This window comes from Mus caroli, unplaced genomic scaffold, assembly GCF_978045245.1.
Source record: "Mus caroli unplaced genomic scaffold, Mus_caroli_1 scaffold_1, whole genome shotgun sequence".
NCBI lineage: Eukaryota > Metazoa > Chordata > Mammalia > Rodentia > Muridae > Mus > Mus caroli.
The window spans coordinates 154167781-154186794 of NW_028227256.1; the positions used below are offsets into that span (position 1 = coordinate 154167781).

At 45.6% G+C, this 19014-nt stretch overlaps 1 protein-coding gene across 10 annotated transcripts in view; it reads left to right on the forward strand.

The window, feature by feature from the left end:
• The window catches only part of Abl2 (ABL proto-oncogene 2, non-receptor tyrosine kinase), a 92926-nt gene extending 74517 nt beyond the window's left edge, over positions 1-18409 (forward strand). For 3 of the 10 annotated variants that reach the window (XM_029480754.2, XM_029480761.2, XM_029480759.2), the window contains 9 exons: positions 369-641; positions 1876-1960; positions 3589-3766; positions 4275-4459; positions 5615-5767; positions 7259-7348; positions 10868-11041; positions 11413-11646; positions 11959-18409. In XM_029480754.2, coding sequence (XP_029336614.1) covers positions 369-641; positions 1876-1960; positions 3589-3766; positions 4275-4459; positions 5615-5767; positions 7259-7348; positions 10868-11041; positions 11413-11646; positions 11959-13133 — 2547 coding nt within the window. In that variant the 3' untranslated portion in view covers positions 13134-18409. Of the gene's footprint in view, positions 1-368; positions 642-1875; positions 1961-3588; positions 3767-4274; positions 4460-5614; positions 5768-7258; positions 7349-10867; positions 11042-11409 lie in introns of all 10 variants that reach the window. The other 7 variants (XM_021159574.3, XM_085842273.1, XM_085842254.1 and 4 more) reach the window with 3 other exon arrangements.
• The last annotated feature ends 605 nt before the right edge of the window (positions 18410-19014 follow it).

Below are 19014 nucleotides of genomic sequence, written 5' to 3' on the forward strand. Positions count from 1 at the left end.
TTGCCTTAATTATGATAACCGCCTGGGGCGCTAGTAACACTAACATACAACCTGAATCCTTGTGCATTGGAGGTGGAAGCAGAAGGGTCAGGAGTTCGAGGCCAGCCAGGGCTACATAATGGAGACCCTCATCTCAAAAACAAACAAAAAAGTCAGGCCAGGAACAGCAGTGCACACATTTAATCTAAGCTCTCTGAAGGCAGAGGCAGGTTGATCTATATGAGTTCAAGGATACCCAGGGCTACATAGTTAAGACCCAGTCTGAAAAAAGAAACAGACCCCCTCCCTGCTGTCTTCATGCCCCGACGGCAGTGAAATGCTTGCTTTTGACTCTTTTGTCCAGTTGCTGAGTGTTCTCTTCTCTCCAGGTGTACGTGACAGCTGAGAGCCGCTTTAGCACCTTGGCAGAGCTTGTTCACCACCACTCCACAGTTGCTGATGGGCTAGTGACCACGCTGCACTACCCAGCACCGAAGTGCAACAAGCCAACCGTCTATGGCGTGTCTCCTATCCATGACAAGTGGGAAATGGAGCGGACAGATATCACCATGAAGCACAAACTTGGGGGCGGTCAGTACGGAGAGGTTTATGTTGGCGTCTGGAAGAAGTACAGCCTTACAGTGGCTGTGAAAACACTGAAGGTAGGTTGCTGAGAGCCAGGCTTCCAAGCATCTTTGTGTGTGCACTAAATCACTTGGAAAGATCAGTGTGCCCTTCTCAACTCTGGAACACTTTCCACCCACTGGTGCCAAACACTTCAGCAAATGGTGGTGATTAGCTTAGTGCCTTTGCTGACAGTGCAGGGGCAGATTATTCACTGCAGTGCAACCCACGTGTGGGGAAAGGCTCGTCTCTGCAGGCTGTTGATAGGGAGCTCGGTGAGAATTTAGAAGCAAATTATAAGTTCTGTTGAGAACAACCCCTGCTGGAAGAATTCTTCATGTGTAATCTACAACATCACAAGTTCCCTGTTCTGATCTCTATCCCTGTGGCTTTTGTTTTTCCCTTCCTCCTTACAATTAGAGATGCCCTTTTTAGTAAAAGTAGAAATGACAAGGTCTCTCTCTCTCTAAGTAGTCTATGTTGGCCTTCAAGTCACAATCCTCCTGCCTTAACCTCTGAGTGCTGGGCTTACCGGTGTCACTGCCACACCCAGCTAGATCACATCTTGTTTTTAAACTCACAGAAGCCCTCTCCCTGACCCTACTGTCTCTTTTTTTAAGTGTTCTTCTATAAAATCACAAAGTTGCCGCTCACTGTGGACATTGGTGTGAGCTATCACAGGTAGTAGTCAGCCCCGCTTACTGAGCATGCTCTGAATGTGAAGGAAGCAGTCAGGCTCTAGAGATGTGCTTTGTTCTTTAAGAAGAACCATGGGCTCTGATCAGACGATCAGACACCAACCTACCAGAAACTGACTCTGTCCCCTCTGCTGTGGTAGTTGTAAGATGAAGTTGTTGAATTTTGCTTCCGTGTTTACTTTTATTCCCGTGTCTGACACTGGTTAAATTTAAGGATATTATTCTTTGTTGTTCTTCTATAGAGCATATTAGATTGTAGCAAAATTTCTTAAAGTAATATGCTAAAATACTCAAATGATCTTTTACTTTAAAAAAATATTATATGTATCTATATGGATATTTTGCCTGCTGTGTTTTGCCTACTGTGAGTTCAGAACCCAGGGAGGCCAGAAGAGGGCATCAGAGTCCTGGAACTGCAGGTGATTGTGAGCTGTCAGCCATATCGTTCTTGGACAAGAGCAGCAAGTGCTCTTAACTACTGAGTCATGTCTCAGTAGGCTTGTGAGTTGACTTAAATGAAAGCTTTGATCTCCTTTTTTGTCTTTCTTACCTTGCCTTCTCTTCCCTTTAACAGGAAGACACCATGGAGGTGGAGGAGTTCCTGAAGGAAGCTGCAGTGATGAAGGAGATCAAGCATCCTAACTTAGTACAACTGCTAGGTGAGAGTCCGCCGTAGGCTTCATAGGTCCGAATTCCTGTCCCAGCTTCCTATTCAGATCAGGGCGATTGTTTTGTTTTGTTCTAGTTTGCTTTAGCACTGTGGTAGAAATGATAGATGTAAATCAACTATGGTGAATAGAACACTTAGCTAGTAAGCATCAAGTCTTAGTTAGGCTTAGTCCTCCAAACACACACACAACACACACACACACACACGCCCCTCTTCTCATTTTAATCAGGTGCTAAAACAAAGACAGTAGCCCAGGTTGATTACTTTTTGTTTGTTTTGGTTTTTATTACTTTTTTAAAAAAGTATTTTATTTATTCATTTATTTTATATGTATCATATTTTATCTGGAAATATATGCTTCTGTAGTGTCCAGCGAAACCAGAAAAGGACATTGGAGTACCTGGGCCTGGAGTTTTAAATGGCTGCGAGCTGGAAATCAAACCTGGGGCCTCTGGAAGGGCAGCCAATGCTCCTAACCACTGAGCCATCTCTCCAGCCCCTTAATTTTTTTTTTTTTTTACTTACTTTATGTGTATGAGTGTTTTGCCTACACGTGTATCTATGTACCACATGTGTGCCTAGTGTCCTTGGAGATCAGAGGAAGGAATCAGATCCCCCGGAACTAAAGTTACAGGTGATTGTGCGCTGCCATATGGAGGGAGGACCAGGTAGGTCCTCCAGAAAGAGCGGCCATTGCTGTTAGAAGCATTCAAGATAGTTTCAAAAAAGTCAAGAAATATTTTTATAAAATAGAGACATTAAGCAAAAGACCATTGAAAAAAAGTGAATTAAAACTTGTGGCTGATCAGTTTATCCAAGCGATAAATGGTTGCGCTGCAGTGGGTTGATTTCTTCCGTTTGGGTCAGAAAGGATCACAGTAAACATTTTCCCCTTTTAAAATTGGGCCTGTTTGTTTCAAGACAGGATTCCTTTGTGCAGCCCTGGCTGTCCTGCAACTCACACTGGCCTCAAACTCAGAGGTCCACCTGCCTTAGCCTTACAATTACTGGGATTAAAGGGTTGCACCACCACTCCCAGCCATTTCCTTTGAATGCTCAAATTTAGCTAAGCTATACCAAAAGAAAAAAATTAATATGCTATCTGCCATATATTAGTGAAGTCTTTAACTATGAAAACATATTTTTACAAGCACAGGTAGAGGCAGGTGGTCTACATAAGTGAAGTGGTGTTGCTTTATATTAACATAGGCTGCACACAGTTGCAGGGGGAGGTGGGCACATATAAAACTCAAGAAATGGGGCTACAGAGATGGCTCAGTGGTTAAGAGCAACAACTGCTTTTCCAGAGGTCCTGAGTTCAATTCCCAGCAACCACATGATGACTCATAACCATCTGTAATGGCATCTGGTACCCTCTTCTGGTGTGTCTGAAGACAGCAACAGTGTACTCATATACATAAAATAAATAAATCTTAAAAAAAAAAATTGGTCTTATCCCTTGTCAGGGTAATGTAAGAAATTATTTTGCTTCTCAGGCAGATGCTGAAAAGGCCTGTGCTGCTTCAGAGAGCAGGCACCCTAACTGACCTGTTTGTAAGTTTTTGTTATATTTATCTCATAGCATGTGGTGAAGGTTATCAAATTGTCGTTGGTCAGGTGTGTGTACCCTGGAGCCACCGTTTTACATTGTGACTGAATACATGCCGTATGGGAACCTGCTTGACTATCTCCGGGAGTGCAGCCGGGAGGAGGTGACCGCCGTCGTGCTACTTTACATGGCCACCCAGATCTCCTCTGCCATGGAGTACTTGGAGAAGAAGAACTTCATCCATAGGTGAGTAAGCCTGACTGTGGCCTCCAGCCACAAGGCCGGCCTGCTTGGCATGAAGGGGAAGCCAACACTTGTCAGAGCTTTTGGAAAAAAGGTCTTTGCCGTTCTAACACTACATCCAAGGTCCTTTTATGCCACCTAGTGGCCAAACTTTTAAAGTAACATTTGTCCTAAGGTGGGGGCGGCGTGGTTGTTTATATTTTTATTTTTTGTTATTTTAAGTTTTTAGGAGGGCTTATGTTGCTAACCTGTGAAATAGATTATTTCTAATTATTCCCATTATTCCTAAAAATAGAAATTCATTTTGTCCAGCATCTTTATTCTGCCTCCTTGTGGGTATTCAGTGCATGGTACAAATTAGTAAGTTTCTACCATGTTGGTAATGATCATAAAGTATTCCAGTGTTAGTTATCCTTTCCTTACCAGCTATGCCTGCAGCAGAGAACCAAGACATGTAGTCCACACCCATCTTACTATCCGAGGGAATAACACAGGGTTCTCTTTCCCATAGAGATCTTGCTGCCCGGAATTGCCTAGTGGGCGAGAACCATGTGGTGAAAGTGGCCGACTTTGGTTTAAGTAGACTGATGACTGGAGATACCTACACTGCTCATGCTGGAGCCAAGTTTCCTATTAAATGGACAGCACCTGAGAGTCTGGCCTACAATACCTTTTCAATTAAATCTGACGTTTGGGGTAAGGCTGACATCATTTCTTACATGGATTGTTTTCCTTTCTTTGTACACGGTCTTAATCTTTTTTTTTTTTTTTTTAAACATTAGCTATGGCTAGCCAGGTGTTCACTAGATTAGGGTAAAACTTGAGACAGTTCTTCAGACTCAGCCTCCTTAGCACTAGGACCACAGATAATTTTCTTAGTTCTTCAGAATTTTGAGGATGCTCAACTAATAATAAAAGTAAGTTGAGGAGACTGAGATGAGAGACTTGGGATTTTGGATTGAGGCCAGCCTGGGCTACTCAGCAAATTGAAGGCCAAGTTGAGCCACATAGGGTTAAGGTACTGTTTAGTGGTAGGGAACATTCTTGCCTGTTCATGCACACATTGTTTATGACTGTGTTAGACTTCTTATGTCACATGGTAGTACAGAAGCCACATGACCCACATACTCCAAATCTCTCCACTCTTTAGGGACCCTTTAGTGACCCTTTAGGGAAGTCCTGCTGCTCGCTGACAGTTTCTCCATACTCGAAGCCTACAGCACCCCATTCAAGGATATCATCTTATCTTTACCTTGTCCTGCATCGTTACCTTTGTCCTATAAATAAAGCTGCTTGTCTGGAGGTACAAGCCTGTGTCGAGCTCAGGGGTTGGGAATAGGCACAGGGGAACAACTGTAATCACTCCAGCTGGGGTATGGTAGTGGATGCTGGAGTTCCAGCATGCTGGATGCTCGGATCCTTTGTGTCCATGAGTTTGAGACCTGCCTGGACAGTATGCTGGGACTGTGAGAACAACAGCTAAGGAGCTTGGCCTTGTGGCGTAGACCTCTGGTCTCAGCACTCAGACTGAAGAGTAGGAATGCAAGTGCAGAGGACTTCCTGGGCTCTTTAGAGGTTGTAGGCCAGCCTGGACTGTGTGAGCTATCTCAGCAGCCTTTCCTCTCTAAAGCTCCCGCTCCATGTGAGGCTTTGCTTATTTCCAGAGTTCTCTAATAGTGAATGCACCTTATAAGGTCAGATAACATTTCACTTAGAGTTGTCCTTGTCCTGGATCTAATTTCTGCTGCTCTGAGAAGTAGAGGCTAATTAAAAAGACTCCATAGACCAAATTAGTATAGAAATGTGGACTTGGGGCCAAATAGAAATACATTTTTTAATTCCTTTACACAGCCTTTGGAGTACTGTTGTGGGAAATTGCTACATATGGAATGTCACCATATCCAGGTATTGACCTATCTCAAGTCTATGACCTACTGGAAAAAGGATATCGAATGGAACAGCCTGAGGGATGCCCCCCTAAAGTGTATGAACTTATGAGAGCATGTAAGTGTTTTGCATGTTTGAGCTTTCAAAATGGACCAGCAACAGGATGGTTAATGAAATGGGCACCATTTCTGCTCTCAGCTTTGTCAGATGGATCTAGTCTTGTTAACAGTTGCATAGCTTGTCATTGACAGGCCAGTTGGCATAGTGCACGATATACCACTGAGTCTTATTGGAATCCTCGGGGTAGTTGTCTGTGGCCCAAATATACTGCCAGTTTCTCAAAAACATTTGTGTATTCAGTAAGACAATAAGAAGTTGAGTTTGCATAATATGTTTGAAGGATGGCTGCTTTCAGCTAGATATGAATGGTTACTAAAGACTGATTGTTAAGTAACCTCTCCTGGCCTGGAAGACCTGCCTGAGTTCAAATCCCTAGTAACCACATGAGATGCCTGTCTCAGCTGCACACGCCTGTACCCCCCCCACCCCAATCAGGATCTCAAGAGATCCCAGGAACTCACTGGCCGGCCAGCACACTTAGCTCAAGTGGCCAGCTTCTGGTTCAGAGGAGACCCTAGATCAAGGCAATAAAGTGTGGAACAGAAGAGAAAGATGTCCTGTCTTTTCCTCTGGCTTCTACATGCCTTACCCGTGGGCATCTTCCATCTCTTTACTACACAAATAAAAACCAAACAGTCATCTCTTATGGATATGAATAGCAGCCATCAGGCTGCTTAGAGACACACATGTAGGAGGCGGGCGGGAAGTGGAAGTGTGCTTGTGTTCATGCGGCGCTGGGTCATTACTATTCTCTCCTGTAGTCATTTGTTTCTCACGCTGCTCATGTTGCATACACACATACACAATGCAGTATTAGTGGTGTAGAAATCAAGAGAAATTTTTGATAAGTAACTTCTCTTATTCCACCATGTGAAACCCACTTGGGTTTTCAGGCATGGTGGTGAGCACTTCTGCCCACTGGCCCAGCTTGCCAGCCCCATCATAGTTCTCCCTCGCCCCCTCTCCTCTCCTCTCCTCTCCTCTCCTCTCCTCTCCTCTCCTCTCCTCTCCTCTCCTCTCCTCTCTTCTTTTTTGTTTTTCTTTTTGTTTTTCTTTTTCTTTCAAGACAGGGTTTCTCTTTGTAGCCCTGGCTGTCCTGGAACTCATGCTGTAGACCAGGATGGACTCAGAGATCCACCTGCCTCTGCCTCCCAAGTGCTGGAATTAAAGCCATGCACCACCACCACCACCACCACCACTCCGTGGTTAGTTCACTTCTAATAGAGAAAAACTTGCTATTTTCTAAATTTTCTTTTGGTCCTGTCTTCATTTTTGTAGTAGTAGGAATAGGAACCAAGGATAGATAGGACTAGCACTACGAGGGCGCTCACAGCTCCCAAGGCTGGAACTGAGAGATAGCCACTCATCTCATAGTTCCTGTACATGCTGTAACTCTGCTAGGCACACGCCATGGTATGTGTGCCCATTACTTGGTGTGCCACTGGGGATGAGTCTCTCAAAGAGTCTGTAAACTCTCTTCTGCTGCAGGCTGGAAGTGGAGCCCTGCTGACAGGCCCTCTTTTGCTGAAACCCATCAAGCTTTTGAAACAATGTTCCATGACTCCAGCATCTCTGAAGGTGAGTGTTGGGCAGGGGGTTGACGACTTGTGGCCGAGTGCAGAGTGATAATGGTAATTTCAAATATGGGAAGCTCTGACAGCTGTTGACTGCTGAAAGATACTGAGTTGACTTTTGGCCTCTCTTATTCTCGTGTTACTACTTTTTTATACTTTTTTAGTTCTGGGGTTTCCTATATCATATTTCATACTGAAATTACATTTTGATTTAAAATTTACTCAGTCTCTACAAAGAAAATCAATAACTTCAGTAGTTCTTAAAGAACACAATACAAAGAAGATTAAAAATTAAGTGTGAAGATATTGTAGGCAGTGGGGAGATGGCTCAGCATTGCAGAGGGTCAGACCAGAGCTCAGTTCCCAGCACCACTCTGGGCAACTCACAGCTACCTGTGACTGCTCTAGAGCAGCAGCTTTCAGCCTGTGGCTCACGACCACCTTGAGGGTCAAGTAACCTTTCACAGAGGTCGAGTACTTACGGTACTTACTCAGTACTTAAGAGGTCGATATTTAAGTTCCAATTCCTAATAGTAGCAAAGTTATAGCTATGAAGTAGCAATGAAATAATTTTGTGGTTGTGGTCACCACAATATGAGGAACTGTATTAACGAGTCACAGTTTTAGGAAGGTTGAAAATTGTGGTGTAGAGGTTCCAGTGCCCTCTCTGGTCTCTGTGGGCACCAGCATCATGTTTATATACTCACACTTAGATACACATATATACAAATAATTTAAATTAAATCTTTTAAAAATATATATCCTAACACTAAATCACATTTACAGCAAGACCAGCAGCACCCATGCGCGTGCATGCACGTGCGCGGTATCAGAAAATTCCATTTCTAGAAATATAGACAGTATAACTAAGATTTATGTAGACTCTTGTGATGTCTGATTATGCTTATAATATTGAAAACAGTAGGAGCAACTTAAGCATCTAACAAACTTTTATTTATATAAACATAACTGAGTACTTATATCTTTAGATATATTAGGTTATCAATAGAAATAAACCTGCCCTTACTTAAGAAATGGGTTTATGGGCACACATACGCAGGAAGAGTGTGGACACACAGGAAGCTGCTTGCTTTTGTATGTATGTTGTGGAGATCCTGCAGAAGTCAGACAGTGAGCAGGTCGTGGAGGCACAGCAGCTATCTCAGCACTCATTGAGGCAGGAGGAGCTCAGGGTCAAGGCTGCCCTGAGCCAGGCTATGAGACTGATAAAGCCAATCCTCTGCCTTTCTGTGGTGAGGAATGAGACCCTGTTCTTGGAGAGCTAAGGATACATAATCCTTACTTTTATCTGCCTCTTAGATGCTGTGAGAATACTGTTCTGAAGGGTTTGGGAGTTTTTTGGGTTTTTTTTTTTTACATATTTTTCCTTCCCTTCATAATGAAGTAGACTTGGTCTACTTCAAGTTTTCTTCTACTTTCAAGTTTTAAAATGTTAGAAGAAGAAATCAAGGAAGTTGAGTTTTGTTGTCTTCTAGTGATTTATCACAAGATAAGGAGAGAAAATGGTAGCCGGGCCTGGTGGCACACGCCTTTAATCCCAGCACTTAGGAGGCAGAGGCAGGCGGATTTCTGAGTTCGAGGCCAGCCTGGTCTACAAAGTGAGTGCCAGGACAGCCAGGGCTACACAGAGAAACCCTGTCTCGAAAAACCAAAAAAAAAAAAAAAAAAAGGAGAGAAAATGGAAGTACAATACTGACATTTCTATAAAAGTATATCCATCCTTCTCTCAAGTTGTCCCCTCACACACAGACATACACATATACACCACATATATAAATATATACATAACATACACATAAATAAATATAATTAAAATTCATCAAGTGGTAACAACTTTGTACTATTAAATTAATTGATATACTTCTGTTTCAGAATAAAGAGTAAAATATATTTTAGCCTCAGTAAAAGCCACAAAGCTCATTTCAGCCCTGGGTGACCAACTGAGTGAGTGCTGTTTTCTTTTTTGTTGTTTGTTTGTTTGGAGTGCTGTTTTCATAATCGGGTGTTGGTTGGTTGGTTTGCTTTACTTTTGGTACCTGTGCGTGAATCTGAGGCCTCGTGAATGTTAGATAAGCACTGCAGCACCTGAGCCCCATCCCCAGCTCAACAGTGTTAGGGTTCTGTTTTTCCTGTTGTAGTTGGTCAGTTGTGGGTGTGTGTGGGTGTGTGTGTGTGTGTGGTGTGAGTGAGCTGGGGCCGGGAGGGTCGGGGAGAACATTGATTTTTTTTTTTTTCACTTGAATGAAATAGAATAAATTTGAGCCGGGCGTGGTGACGCACGCCTTTAATCCCAGCACTCGGGAGGCAGAAGCATGCGGATTTCTGAGTTCAAGGACAGCCAGGGCTATACAGAGAAACCCTGTCTCGAAAAACCAAAAAAAAAAAAAAAAAAAAAAAAAAGAATAAATTTATATTGCTCTCCTTTTTAGTGAAAACTGCTTCTCTAAAATAGAAATCTCTCCAGACATGAGTGAGTCCTTTCATTCAGGACCTGAACAGTGCTTAGTGAGGTTATCCAAATGTCCAGTGAGCACAGGAAGCCATGAGCAGCATCACTTGTCAGCAGGAAGTACAGATTACAGGAGTTATCCCAAGGCATGCCCACCAGAATGAGCAAAAGTAAAGTTACATGCACTGTAGAATAACAGCTTCCAATTTTGAAAAGCATGCCAAGTATGTAACCAGTACATTTGCACACTGGTAATGTGGGTGCCACATGTTATGGCTGTTAAATTGGTCAGAGTCTGAAGAAGATCAGTGTGCACCCCATGACCTATCCATTTATACCAATTAGATGTACACAGAAGTTTGTGAGACACGGAACAAGTATCAGGTTTCCTAGCTACATATTTGTAGTGACTCAAACTAGAAACATCCTACGTAAACGCTGAGAGGAGGACAAATGAATTTGATAGTGTCACATGTCAGAATACTTTGTGGCAATGTATAAATCTGTAGGAATAATCGTGAGCAAAAGAAGTTGTCCCTTAGAGTATACTGGGGCGGGAAGGTAGTTCAGTTAGTGAAGTGTTTGGCATTCTGGTCAGAGGCCCCATGAATTCAGATCACTGGTACCCATGTGCAAAGCTAGGCATGACAGCACATACCTGTGGGAGATGGAGTTAGGAGTTCCCTGCTGCTTGCTGGCCAGCCAGTGTAGCTGAAACTGAGCTCTAGGCTGGTGAGAGACCCTTTCTTAAAAGGTAAGGTAGAGAGCAATCAGGGAGGACACCTGGCATTGGCCTCTGACCTCCATGTGTGTGCCTGTATACACATAAGACTCTATATGCTGATTTCATTGTTTTTATGCTTTGTATATTGTATTTTTGTTATTTTCAAGGTGGCATTTTGCCGAGGCTGGTCTCCTATTTCTGAGATGAAGGGATCCCCCAGCCTCAACTATCAGAGCAGCTGGGACTACAGCAGACTGTGCACCCTTGTATGCCTTGGTCTCTGTCTTAAAATTGTCTTTTTTTTAAGCCAGACTGTGTCTTTGTTACAGAGGTAGCTGAGGAGCTTGGGAGAACGGCCTCCTCCTCCTCTGTGGTTCCATACCTGCCTCGGTTACCGCTGCTTCCTTCCAAGACGAGGACCCTGAGGAAGCAGGGGGAGAACAAAGAGAACCTAGATGGGGGCCTTGATGCCGCCGAGAGCCTGGCCTCCAGCTCAGCACCAGGTAGGAGGGGTCAGCAGAAAAGGAACCCCCTGAAGAACCAGGGCCTTGGGCCTGCACTGCCAGTGTGGGCAGGCTTATCCAGCCCCATACAATCTGTTACCAGTTCTGTATTTGTGGTCCCTGGCACCCAGATGGGTGATGACATACACATATTATAGAGAAGGGACGAATACAGAACAAGCCAGCAGGTGTCACCACTAATACACACATCACAGTTGGAACACTAGTCACTGAATCAATGGTTTATTTGTCAATTTCCTGAGTAGTGCCAACATCTGACATTTAATAAATGCAGACAGAGCTTTCTAATGTAGTCATACTAACTGCTCACCTCTTATCTCTCCTGTTTTTGATTGGCCATTTCTCAGCAGGGTTCATTAGAAGCACACAGGCCTCCAGTGGGTCCCCAGCTCTGCCTCGAAAGCAAAGAGATAAGTCACCCAGCAGCCTCTTAGAAGATGCCAAAGAGACATGCTTTACCAGGGATAGGAAGGGAGGCTTCTTCAGCTCCTTCATGAAAAAAAGAAACGCCCCCACGCCCCCGAAGCGCAGCAGCTCCTTTCGAGAAATGGAGAATCAGCCCCACAAGAAATATGAGCTCACGGGTAACTTCTCACCTGTTGCTTCTCTACAGCATGCTGATGGGTTCTCTGTCACTCCCGGCCAGCAAGAGTCGAATCTGGTGCCAGCCAAGTGCTATGGGGGGAGCTTTGCACAGAGGAACCTCTGTGCTGATGATGACAGTGGTGGGGGTGGGGGCAGTGGCACTGCTGGGGGTGGGTGGTCTGGTATCACAGGCTTCTTTACACCTCGCTTAATCAAAAAGACACTGGGCTTGCGAGCAGGTAAGCCCACAGCCAGTGATGACACTTCGAAGCCTTTTCCAAGGTCCAACTCTACATCTTCCATGTCCTCAGGGCTTCCAGAGCAGGATAGGATGGCAATGACCCTTCCCAGGAACTGCCAGAGGTCCAAACTCCAGCTGGAAAGGACAGTGTCCACCTCTTCTCAACCAGAAGAGAATGTGGACAGGGCTAATGACATGCTTCCAAAAAAATCTGAGGAAGGTGCTGCTCCAGCCAGGGAGAGACCAAAAGCCAGACTATTGCCCAGAGGAGCCACAGCTCTCCCCTTGAGAGCCCCTGATGCAGCCATCACAGAGAGTGACTCTCCGGGGGTAGGGGTGGCTGGAGTGGCAGCTGCCCCCAAAGGCAAGGAAAGGAATGGTGGGACGCGACTTGGAGTCGCTGGAGTCCCCGAGGATGGAGAGCAGCTAGGCTGGTCTTCTCCAGCCAAGGCTGTAGCTGTCCTCCCAACCACTCACAACCACAAAGTGCCAGTCCTTATCTCTCCCACTCTGAAACACACTCCAGCTGATGTGCAGCTCATTGGCACAGACTCTCAGGGGAACAAATTCAAGCTCTTATCTGAGCATCAGGTCACATCCTCTGGAGACAAGGACCGACCCCGTCGGGTAAAACCAAAGTGTGCCCCACCCCCACCCCCAGTGATGAGACTACTGCAGCATCCGTCCACGTGCTCAGACCCCGAGGAAGAGCCGACTGCCCCACCTGCAGGACAGCACACTCCAGAAACCCAGGAGGGAGGAAAAAAGGCAGCTCCAGGCCCAGTGCCCAGTAGTGGGAAACCTGGGAGGCCAGTCATGCCTCCACCTCAAGTGCCTTTGCCCACATCTTCCATCTCACCGGCCAAAATGGCCAATGGCACAGCAGGTACTAAGGTGGCCCTGAGAAAAACCAAACAGGCAGCTGAGAAAATCTCAGCTGACAAAATCAGCAAAGAGGCCCTGCTGGAGTGTGCCGACCTACTGTCCAGTGCAATCACGGAACCTGTGCCCAACAGCCAACTGGTGGACACTGGGCACCAGCTGCTCGACTACTGCTCAGGGTATGTGGACTGCATCCCTCAGACTCGCAACAAATTTGCCTTCCGAGAGGCTGTGAGCAAACTGGAACTTAGCTTACAGGAGCTGCAGGTGTCTTCCACAGCTGCTGGTGTGCCTGGGACAAACCCCGTCCTTAATAACTTATTGTCATGTGTACAGGAAATTAGCGATGTGGTGCAGAGGTAGCCATCGTCGGCCGAGTGGGGAAATGCACACATTCTGAGGGGAGAGGGAAAGGGACTCGTTTTCCTGTGTTCTCGTTCTCAAAAAGTGAAAGACTGGTACTTGAGTGTGTTTATGTGAAGTACCTCAGGTCCCTGAGTTCTCACGTTTACAGGGTCATCTCAGAACAGCAGAAAGGAAGTCACAGAAGTAGACAAAAGTCAGTGTGGTGGAGCAGCGCAGTGTGGGCAGGGTTGAAAAGTGCACTGGGAGATTAGGGGACCTCGTGTGCACATCGTAGGAAAGCACAGCCCTCTCTCTGCGGTGGCCTGTGTCGCCCACTGCCCACTGTTGGGCTGCTCTCAGTTGTGCTGTACTACGAAACAGGCCTTGACCTGGCCAGTCCTGGGGGTTATCACGTTTCAGTTTACTGCAAATCTGGGGAGCAGGAGAAAGCAGTGTGGGGGTTGTAGCAGGAGATGTTTTATTCGAGGCTAGTGGAAGTGGCTGTTGGCCTTGCTTCCATGGTCATTGCTGTTGTAGCGGGAACTGCACACTAGATTACCAGAGTACTCCACTGGGAAACATGGCCTTTCCATCTGCTTTGCACTGTTTACCACTGGCGTGTCAGTTGGTGCAGAAAGTACAGAATGTAGCGTAAGTTTAGTCAGACAGACACCTCCAAGCTCTCATACTGACTAGCAGTCACTTCTCCCACTCTTCTAGAATGTTACTTGCTAGTGGGCCAGTATCCACCTGCAGCTTGTTGGTGGCTGTCTGTAAGCCATGGGCATAGGGGCAGTCTCTCTTCCTTCATTCCTGACAGCATACCGGGCATTACCCAGCATCGATGTTGAAAATAGTACTCACACTACAGGTTCCTATGCCCCTGAACACTGACACAATGGCCACTTGAGCAGCTACACATACTCTGTACTTAATGAGAATAACAAGCAGATGTAGTACCTTTCTGAAAGGGGCTGGCCACATGGCTGTCCTCTGGCTGGCTGTGGGGAGCCGTGTCCACCGAGGGCCTCCATAGGATCTCGTCGTCTTTGTCTTTGCTCCCAGACCGTCCCTAAGCCCTGTTGCACTTGGAGTTTGTGTTGGGAATATACTTTATTTATTTTCTCCTTTCATCTCTATTTCACAGTGCATAATAGAAGGGGTGGATTATTTTCAGGGAGCACCAGTTAGGCCCAGAAACCTCAGGGTTTAACCTGAGAGTTGGTTTTGCCTTTGAGAAATGGGCACTCCCCTTCCCTAATTACAGTCATGGAAGCTAATAGAGTAACATGGGATAGAACTGTAGCAGGCTGCACATTACTGATGGTTTTGGTGTTGTGTCTAATTCTAGTTTCTGATTTTTCTTTCAAAGAGAACCAATACAAAATATGGTGATGTTTCTTTTTCCAAAGGAATATTAATGTAGGAAGATGCGAATTGCGCACTAAGCAGTGTTTTCTTCTTGGCTCATTGATCCATGCCGTCAAGTCGCTACCCTGTCTTCTGATCTCTTAATTGAAGGCAATAGCCCACATTCTCAAGAGGGTTTTGCAGACTTAATATACCACTCCCGCTGAGAGGCTCTCTGGGAAGCTCTTTACTTAATGTTGTTGGGTCGCTTTTCATTCTCTTTGCTGAATCACAAATAAGAAACGTTTGAACTGCCAGAATCAGGCCAGAACCCTAAGGGGAAACTATTTCAAGTCGCATTTGGCATCCTTAACCAAGAAAGAAATTTAGTTTTCAATTAGAAAAAGGAAATTTGGATGCCTGTCACTGCTGCTCTAGTGAAGAAAGCTCAGGGTGAGCCGAGGCCTGGGGTAAAGGACACAGCCCTGCAGTGGTAGCATGTTCCCTCAGCTGCAGCCTGACAGCCAGGCTCCAGGTTCGTGCCCCTGGAGTCACGGAAGAAGATTCCCCCCACCTTGTTGGCCACTATTCTGCACATCGGATGCACGCATAAACTTGAATTTATTCTAGCAGTTAGCTTAGTTAGATGGGGCAGAGGAAGTGAAAACTTGAGGGCATTATTAATGCTGCTTTTAGCGTATATCCCTGCAGCGTGGGATGTCTTAACGGATGGTGGTTGTTTTGGGTTTGGGTCTCGTTTTTGTTTGTTTGTTGTTGGTTTTCCCTTCAGAGTTCTGAAAACAAGCAAGTAGTGTTCTTCAAAACACTGCTGAGTCACTTGGCTGCCTGCTTTTCTTTCTCTGAGGCCCTGAGTCATGTCTCACTCAAGCGCCTGCCCTGCTCACACAGCATCACTAAATCCATGAGCTGAACTGACTGTCCTCTCCTCGTGACAGCATGAGCTGTGTCCTTTACAGGGATTGAGGCCTCGGGCCACAGAGGCACTGTCAACTTGCTGTGGAAGAATTATTTACGTTTGTCTTGCATCTACCTGCAAGGGACCAGCTTAAAAGGGGTGGGGAGGGGCAAATTAAATGGTTTGAATCTAAATGAGAGAAAACTGCTTTTAGAAGCTAAAAATGTAATTATTTATGTAGCCTAAAAACAAAGCAGATGGCGAAAGAGAAGGCTCTGGCAACTCCTAAAGCCATCCATTCGGCCGGGCAGACCTCTGCACGGCCACGGCTCGCTTGCTTACTCTCATTACAAGTCCCGTGACTGCATTGCATCTCCTGCCTTCAGATGCAGTGCTCTGTATTGAAGATATCCAAATTCTGCTTTACGGGGAACTTTTTTGTTGTTGTTTTTTTAAGCTTTGGGTACAATTGTATTTCACATTTCCAGGTGATTTCCATCATGCTGTTCAGAAAGGCAGGCTTTGAAACTGGCCTTTTGTATGAGATGTAGTTTGCAGTGAGGTGGACTAAATGGAACATAATATACCTACCAAGCTGTGGTCTGGCATGTAAGAAACGGGTTTGGTCATTTTCAAGATGCCCTTTGTAAAAGGTCATCATAGTGGATTGGAGACTAGGTTCCAGCCTCATTTTAAGGTTTCATTTATAAATGTTCCTCCTTAGTTGACAATTGGCTGGCTAACTCACTTTCTGTTAATGAAGACAGTGGTTTTTAAGTTAGGGGTACAGCATACCGATAGTGTGAGGCCATGTTTATAGCTCAGGTGCCTGGTGCAGTGACCACCTAGGCTGTTAATTGCTAGTATGAACTCCTAACCTGGGAGCACACAAACATCCTCTAGAGATTTTTAAAGGAAAACTGATGAATTAGCCCCACTTTGATGGAATCCCCGGTGGGATGAGAGACTAGCTAGCATGTTTCCCAAGATCTTCTCCAGGTTTCAAACACTCCCCATTCTCTGAACACTGTGTACAGAAGAGGAGACAGGAGAGGACTATTGTCACTAGTTCATATCTTGTAGCAGTTAATGGCAAAGCTAAGGCTAGAATTCAGGAGTCCTGACATTTGGCATCTCTCCACAGCTTGCTGCCTTGTGAGATGCTGAGCTAGACAATCAGTGTGCCCACGTGGTGCTGCACACTTCTAAAGCACAGGCTCTGGCAGGCCTGGCCAGGAAGGGCTTGGATGTTTGGTAATGGCAGTGTAGCTGGACAAGCCTTTAGTAGAACTCCACTCTGAAGAGAACTTAGCACTGTTCTTCTAGACCTCAGGCACACATAGAGATCTGCACTTTGTAGTTGAAGAATACCAGCCTGAGTTGTTTAAAAACAAGAAGGAAAAAGAAAAAGAACTAGTCCTACACTCTTTTTTTGTTCAAAAAGAAATGTGTTGTTCAGTGTCATTTTAATGCATGCAAGGTAGTGTATCTGAAAGCACCTTGAGAAATCAAATGCATTCACTGTAAAGCTGAATTGCGAATGTCTGTAGAGGATGAGCTGACCTGGACCTGAAGCTAGAAACTCACCCTCTGCTGTAGTTTGTTGCAGACATATGTCCGACACTGCTAAATGTGCATGGGAAGACACAGCGATGTTTGCTAATAGTTTAGAGCTGAACAGCTTCAGAAAATTTAGGGGCCAATTTTTTGGTTTAATTCTCATTTTTAAGAAGTAGTCAAGTGGTGGCATGCAATCCAGCAGTAAAGAGGCTAAGGCAAGAGAGTCTCAAGTTCTAGACCAGCCTCAGCCTCAGGAGATGAAAGGAAGAATAGATTACTCCCGGTGAAGCCAGCAGCTTTTCCAGACCCTTGACTGGACGACGAAGACCCCCTTCCTCTTGAGCAGTCCTCTGCTACATGCTCTGCTTTTGGTGTGGTAGGAGCAGACTCATCTCCTGTTTATGTTGACACTTTCTTTTTAAAACTAATGTCTTGGGGTGGGGGGAAAGTTGGGGGTAGAAGACTGATGTACTTGGAGAATTTCTAGAATTTTCTCCCAGTTATAAATGACAGTGACATTTATCATCACTCCTTTAAAAGAAAAGTAGCTGAGCTTAACTCACCTGTTAGATTATCATGTATTCCAGGAAATCATGTGGAGGTGGCTTGCATATTGCTGCACTCTAGTCTCTCCCCCCCCCCCCCCCTTTTCTACCTTTGCTAGTGATGCCCTGTTCATTGGGCTGTATCTTCAGGGGAATTGGTATTGGGTTGACAGAGTCATCTTTATTTCTGTTCTCAATGATCTGTGTCATCACCTCGCATGCATTAACTTGCTGCATCTGAACCTGGCATACATCTTTATGCCCTCAGCATCTGCTATGGCCAGTACTTTCTGTATTTCTTGTCAACTGCTTTAGCTTGGTCAAGCCTGGTAGCTTAGGTCTTTGGATTTTGTAGGCATACAGAGGCCTAGAGCAAGGTAGTTCCCAGGGAACCTGTGCTCAGGTTCCTATGGCTCCCATGTGGCTCTGAGGCAGAGAGGCGAGACCTTGGGATGGTTCTAACACTTGGTCTACTCCTAAGTCTTGTGCATAGAGTTCCAGTTTTCCAGCTTAGGACTCAGGAGTGCTTGGAGTGGTGGTTCCTCTTACCTGTGCTGATGAGCCCAGCACAGTGACCCAACTTCAGTGCTGTTGCCTGTGATCCTGTTGCTACGGAGGCTGGCTCAGCTCACCCTACCCCACTGCCGTGTGTTTGCGTTCCATCTTGACTGTGTAATGATAACTCTTCTTTTGGACTAGCTCCCCAGGTGCCTCAGGAGGACCCTGGATGGAGTCTGGGCAGTTTATCTTGATTAGAAACTGACAGAAGCCGGGCGGTGGTGGCTCACGCCTTTAATCCCAGCACTTGGGAGGCTGAGGCAGGCGGATTTCTGAGTTCGAGGCCAGCCTGGTCTACAGAGTGAGTTCCAGGACAGCCAGGGCTACACAGAGAAACCCTGTCTCGAAAGAAAAAAAAAAAAGAAGGAAAAGGAAAGAAACTGACAGAAGTCATCCTCAGAGATTTGTATCATCAAAGATGAGTTCCTGAGTATGCTGGGAGAAATACTTGCCTGCTGGGCTGGTGTGCATAACTGTTGAACTAGAGCTCAAAGTCCGTGGCTTCAGACTCTCCATTCATCTCTGCACACTGGCAGATTGCTGCCTGCTTTCTCCATCCTATGTGATGTGCTGAGGGAAGGAGGCCCTTCTGGACCAGCCTCCACCTCCACTCACACTTCCTTTGTTCCATGTACACTTATAAATCTGAGACTGTTTACCCCTCCTAGATAATAATAATCTTTATTTCCCTGGTGCGGCGGACAAACAAGATCCACACTGAGTGGATCTGCAAAGTTGCCATCTAAGGATAAAATATGCCCACTTGTCCTCAGACCATAGCGTCTTGAGAAGAATAGGGCTGTGTGGGGTCCTGAGTTACTCACCTGGTTTGAGAGCTTGGACCCCAGCCCTTTAGGACATGGAGGAGGCACTGTCAGATACTAGCAAGGTAGTGAAAGGAAATACCAAGAGTTCTGTGGGTGGAGCTTGCTCGCTAGCTTCGGTTTGTTTCTGAGTTCCTGAATAGCAC